Source organism: Entamoeba nuttalli (genome assembly GCF_000257125.1).
Source record: "Entamoeba nuttalli P19 unplaced genomic scaffold asmbl_2749, whole genome shotgun sequence".
Taxonomy (NCBI): domain Eukaryota; phylum Evosea; order Mastigamoebida; family Endamoebidae; genus Entamoeba; species Entamoeba nuttalli.
In genome coordinates this window covers 1-4,255 of record NW_008575572.1, presented here as the reverse complement: position 1 = coordinate 4,255, position 4,255 = coordinate 1, and the positions used below count along the sequence as shown (strand labels likewise).

The 4,255-nt window shown below is 28.7% G+C and overlaps 3 protein-coding genes across 3 annotated transcripts; 2 read left to right on the top strand and 1 right to left on the bottom strand.

Annotated features, from left to right (window-relative positions):
• Positions 1–139: 139 nt before the first annotated feature.
• ENU1_039960 (tyrosine kinase, putative) lies at positions 140–1,351 on the top strand (the record flags this gene model as incomplete). The annotated part of the gene is made up of 1 exon (XM_008857524.1): positions 140–1,351. The coding sequence occupies one exon, from the start codon at positions 140–142 to the stop codon at positions 1,349–1,351; it is 1,212 nt and encodes a 403-aa protein (XP_008855746.1).
• A 786-nt stretch (positions 1,352–2,137) lies between these two features.
• ENU1_039950 (hypothetical protein) lies at positions 2,138–2,777 on the bottom strand (the record flags this gene model as incomplete). Its single annotated transcript, XM_008857523.1, has 1 exon — positions 2,138–2,777. A coding segment is annotated over one exon (636 nt), but the record flags the coding sequence as incomplete, so codon positions are not given.
• A 581-nt stretch (positions 2,778–3,358) lies between these two features.
• ENU1_039940 (histone RNA hairpin-binding protein, putative) lies at positions 3,359–4,009 on the top strand (the record flags this gene model as incomplete). The annotated part of the gene is made up of 1 exon (XM_008857522.1): positions 3,359–4,009. One exon carries the CDS (start codon positions 3,359–3,361, stop codon positions 4,007–4,009), a length of 651 nt encoding a protein of 216 aa, XP_008855744.1.
• Between the last annotated feature and the right edge of the window lie 246 nt (positions 4,010–4,255).

Below are 4,255 nucleotides of genomic sequence, written 5' to 3'. Positions count from 1 at the left end.
TGTATTGGTGATTATTGGAGGAATAATATTCTTTATTATATTTATTGTACTTATTATATTTATTGTTAGAAAAACGATTAAAAGAATTAGTATAAAACATGTTATTAAAGAACAAAAAAATCAGGTTTCACACTTCCAAATGAACAAATCAAATATAGAATGGATTCCATTAAGTGGTAGATGTCAAATTCTTGTAAATAAAAGATTAGCAAATTTTGGATGTGGTGGATATGAAAAAGATGGAAATGAATTACCAGTCAATGAAGAGTCACGAGACATTATTTGTATTGGAAATGGATATAATAGAACAATTCAACTTACCTTTATGACTGTAGATGAAATTGATAGTAAATATACATTACGATGTAATCCTGAACAAATAACTTTGAAAAAAGGTGAAGCGTTTGAAGCTGAAATATATATTACACCATTATGTACTTGTACTATCAAAGAACGACTTCAAATAACATTATTTGATTTAAAAAATAATAAAAGAACAACCGAGAGTATTCAAATATATGCAGCCACTGTTGTGTCTACTAGACTTGACTATGATGAGATTCAAGAAGAAAAACAAATTGGAGAAGGGTCATTTGGAGTTGTTTTCAAAGGAACATTTCAAGGAAATAAAGTTGCTATTAAGAAAATGAAAATGGGAGATGATGAAGATGCAATGGAAGAATTTAATAAAGAAGTTACAATGTTAGATAAATTCAGATGTGAGTATATTGTTCATTTCTATGGCGCAGTATTTATTCCAACAAAAATTTGCCTCGTTACAGAATATGCAGATATGGGTTCGTTACAATCATTAATAAAAAAACACTCAAAACCAAATGAACATATGAGAATGAAATTAGTCATTGACGCAGCTAAAGGAATTCAATATCTTCATTTTAATGGAATTATTCACCGTGATATCAAACCAGACAATGTTTTAATTTTCTCATTAGATGATGGAATTGAAGTTAATGCTAAGTTAACAGACTTTGGCTCATCAAGAAATATTAATTCAATGAAAGCAAATATGACCTTTACTAAGGGAGTTGGCACGCCTATTTATATGGCACCTGAAGTATTGAACCAAGAGAAATACACTGAATCAGCAGATATTTTTTCTTTCTCTATATTGATGTATGAAACATTTAAATGGGACCGTCCTTATCCAGAGAATGTATTTAAATATCCATGGAATATTGCGGAATATGTTATGCAAGGGAATAGATTAGAAATCGCTTCTGGAATGCCTGAATGGTATTTTTTGATTATCCAAAATTGTTGGAAACAAAATCCTTCAGAAAGATATAACATTGAACAAGTTATTGATTTATTGAGTATAGGAATGAATTGATTCATTATTAAGTTTTTTTTTTGAGACAAATCGCAATTAGTAATGTTAAGTATTTACTAAATTTCTTCTTCCCTTTTTTCTTTTAAATAGATTTTTCTATAGAAAAATCTCTAAATATTAAATATATTTCTGTAACTAGTTTTTCTACAACTGTCATTACTTAAGTACTATTTCTAGAACTCTTTAAGGTTATTTCATTCTTGAATGAGCAGAATGTATCCTGGCACAATTTCTATTAAACATCAATCAACAAAAAGATCTTCTTTAGTGTTTAATCGAAAAACCCCTCAAACGGCTTGCCTTAAACGTTTTTCTTCCCAACTCAAAAATTCGGAATTTGTTTGTAGTGATACTCCAAGCCCATGTCAAACACCTGATATAGACGAATCAAAATTTGGGCATTGACTTGTTTATCCAATATATTATTTATTATTTAGGTAATGTTTTGTTTTTTTTAAATAATAACTAAACAAAATAGTAACGATACATTCTTAAATCAAACTATAACGGCAATAGTCAAATAATGAAATTTTCAAAAGTCTTTTTTACTTTTTTTTAATTGAACTTCCACTTCTTGAGAAGTTATTTTATCATTCTCATAAATATAAATCTACTAAAAAAATAATTTATCGAAGTTTTTTTACAGTTTTTTCAATTCTACATTAAAGAAGCTTCTTTTAAACTAAGATTCGAAGTGAGAGATTATTTTTTTAAAAATAAATGACTCATAACAGAAACATTAAAAAGAGATAGAAAAATTAAAAAAGTAAATTTATGATTAAACTAAATTATTCTTTGATATTTGATTTAGACTTTTTAACCTTCTTCTCTTCACATGAATTTACTTCTGATTTTTTGGAAACAAAATCCAGTATTGACATATTATTCAATGGGCGTCGGTGTTTCAAACACTCTCTGCATAATGGAATTATCGATGTCTCATTTTCTTTGAAAATATATGTTGATTTGACATTACAAAAAGTACAATTTGTTCTTTTTATACAAACTTTCGATGCATAAGGGATTAACGAAAACAAGGCTTTATTCTCTTTTAACTTATAGGAAATAACACCACAGACAACAACTGTCTTACCACTGTCTAACATCCTATCAATAAATGGAAATAACCCCTCTATTTTTTCAGCCCTTCTGATAAAAATATAGTCAAAATGAAGTTTATAAATCTGGCTCAACTTTTTTACACAGGCAGTTGCAATTCCTTCAAACGGTGGTTTTGTGTTTTTAAAGAATGGAATTGGTTTTTCGTCTGTTTTAATTTCAAATAACTTAGCGCTTTGGGTTGATCTGTCTTCATTAACACGTAATTCTTGAGATATATCAAGTTCATTATCATTCGCTAAGTCAAACGGTTCAAAAAGTACAAATTTTTTTGAACTGACATTGAACATTTCCTTTTTCATTAACACGTTGACTGTGGGTTCATAAGTATCATATATAAGCACAAGCCTAGCCATTTTCCTAATTTTTCTTCACAAGTCTTACTACCATATATATATGTTTGTCTTTTCGTTTCATTATATCAAGTAATGTATTTTTTCTTTTTTTTAAAAAGTAAAAAAATTAAAAAAGTTGATAAGAAAAAAAACTATACTTTATAGTTTTTTAATAGTTTTCCTTAAACTATCAATTTGAAATGCGTGACAATCGACGCTATCCAAAACAGATATGAAAAGGGAAATTTTTATAACGAAAACCTCGAAGAGAAACCCCTTGCAAAATCTAATAAATTACCATCTAAGAAATCAATTAACAACAATAACTATCTGAGATAAGGTATTGTTTATGTCTCACTTAAAAGTCTCCCCAAAGGCTAAAGGTGGTTTATATGATACTCTTGTTAATGCCGTCTTGTTAACAAAAAATATAAAAGGAAAAACAAAATTTTTTCTCTTTCTTGTAAAAATAATGAAACAAACCCTAGATCTGATAATAATAAGATTGTGAGATATAAATAGTTGCCCAAAGAATTGTTAGTTCGATTCAGTCATGAGTTCTTCAACTCAACCTTTGAGACGTGCATTTCGAACTATTCAACCTAATGTACCAAGAGTGGCTGTTAATAAAACTGTTACCATTAATAGGCCATCACTTGTATTAGATGCAGAGCCATATAAATCTAGAAAACAGTACATTTACTCAATTAGTGATCTTCTTTCATTTAAACCTTCTGCTGTCCCATACACTCTCCCTCTTGCTGTTATTTGTGCTCTTTCTGAGAAGTCAGAAGTCCCTTATAAAACTCCTTGTAAAAGAATTATTAAATCAGAGGAAGACCCAAAGAAATTAGATACTAGACATAAACAAGTTTCCTATGGAAAAGTTACTGAAGGATATGCTAATTATGTAAAATTTGTTCCAGTTTCTGAAAGAATTCGTGGAGACCCTAAAACTCCTGATATTCATCAGTCTTGTTCTAAAAGGTCTTGGGATGGTCAAGTAAGAAAGTGGAGAAGAGCACTTCATGCGTTCGATGATATTAAAACCAAAGAAGAACTGGATGAAGTCAGAAAGAGACTTGTTGTAATTAATGCTACTCCAAATAAATTAAAAGTCCCATCCACTGAACCAATTCATAGAGCTAGAATGTTGGATAGTAATTACATTCCTCGTTCCTTAACTTTTGATGATTTGGAGTAATACCTCTATTCTATTGTCATAATTTATAAATTAAATTTTTAAAACCTTTTTGTTTTTGCCTCAGTAATTCTCTGGGATGATATTAATTTATTGTACTGAATCTTTTTCTTATGAATTGTAACTAACGTTTTACTCGATTCTTTATTTTTTTCAAAAACTAACATAGTTTTTGAATTTAATCAAATTTAACAATAAACCCACAGAATCGAGTAATGAAATTGATAAGATAATAAATTCAAAATAAAG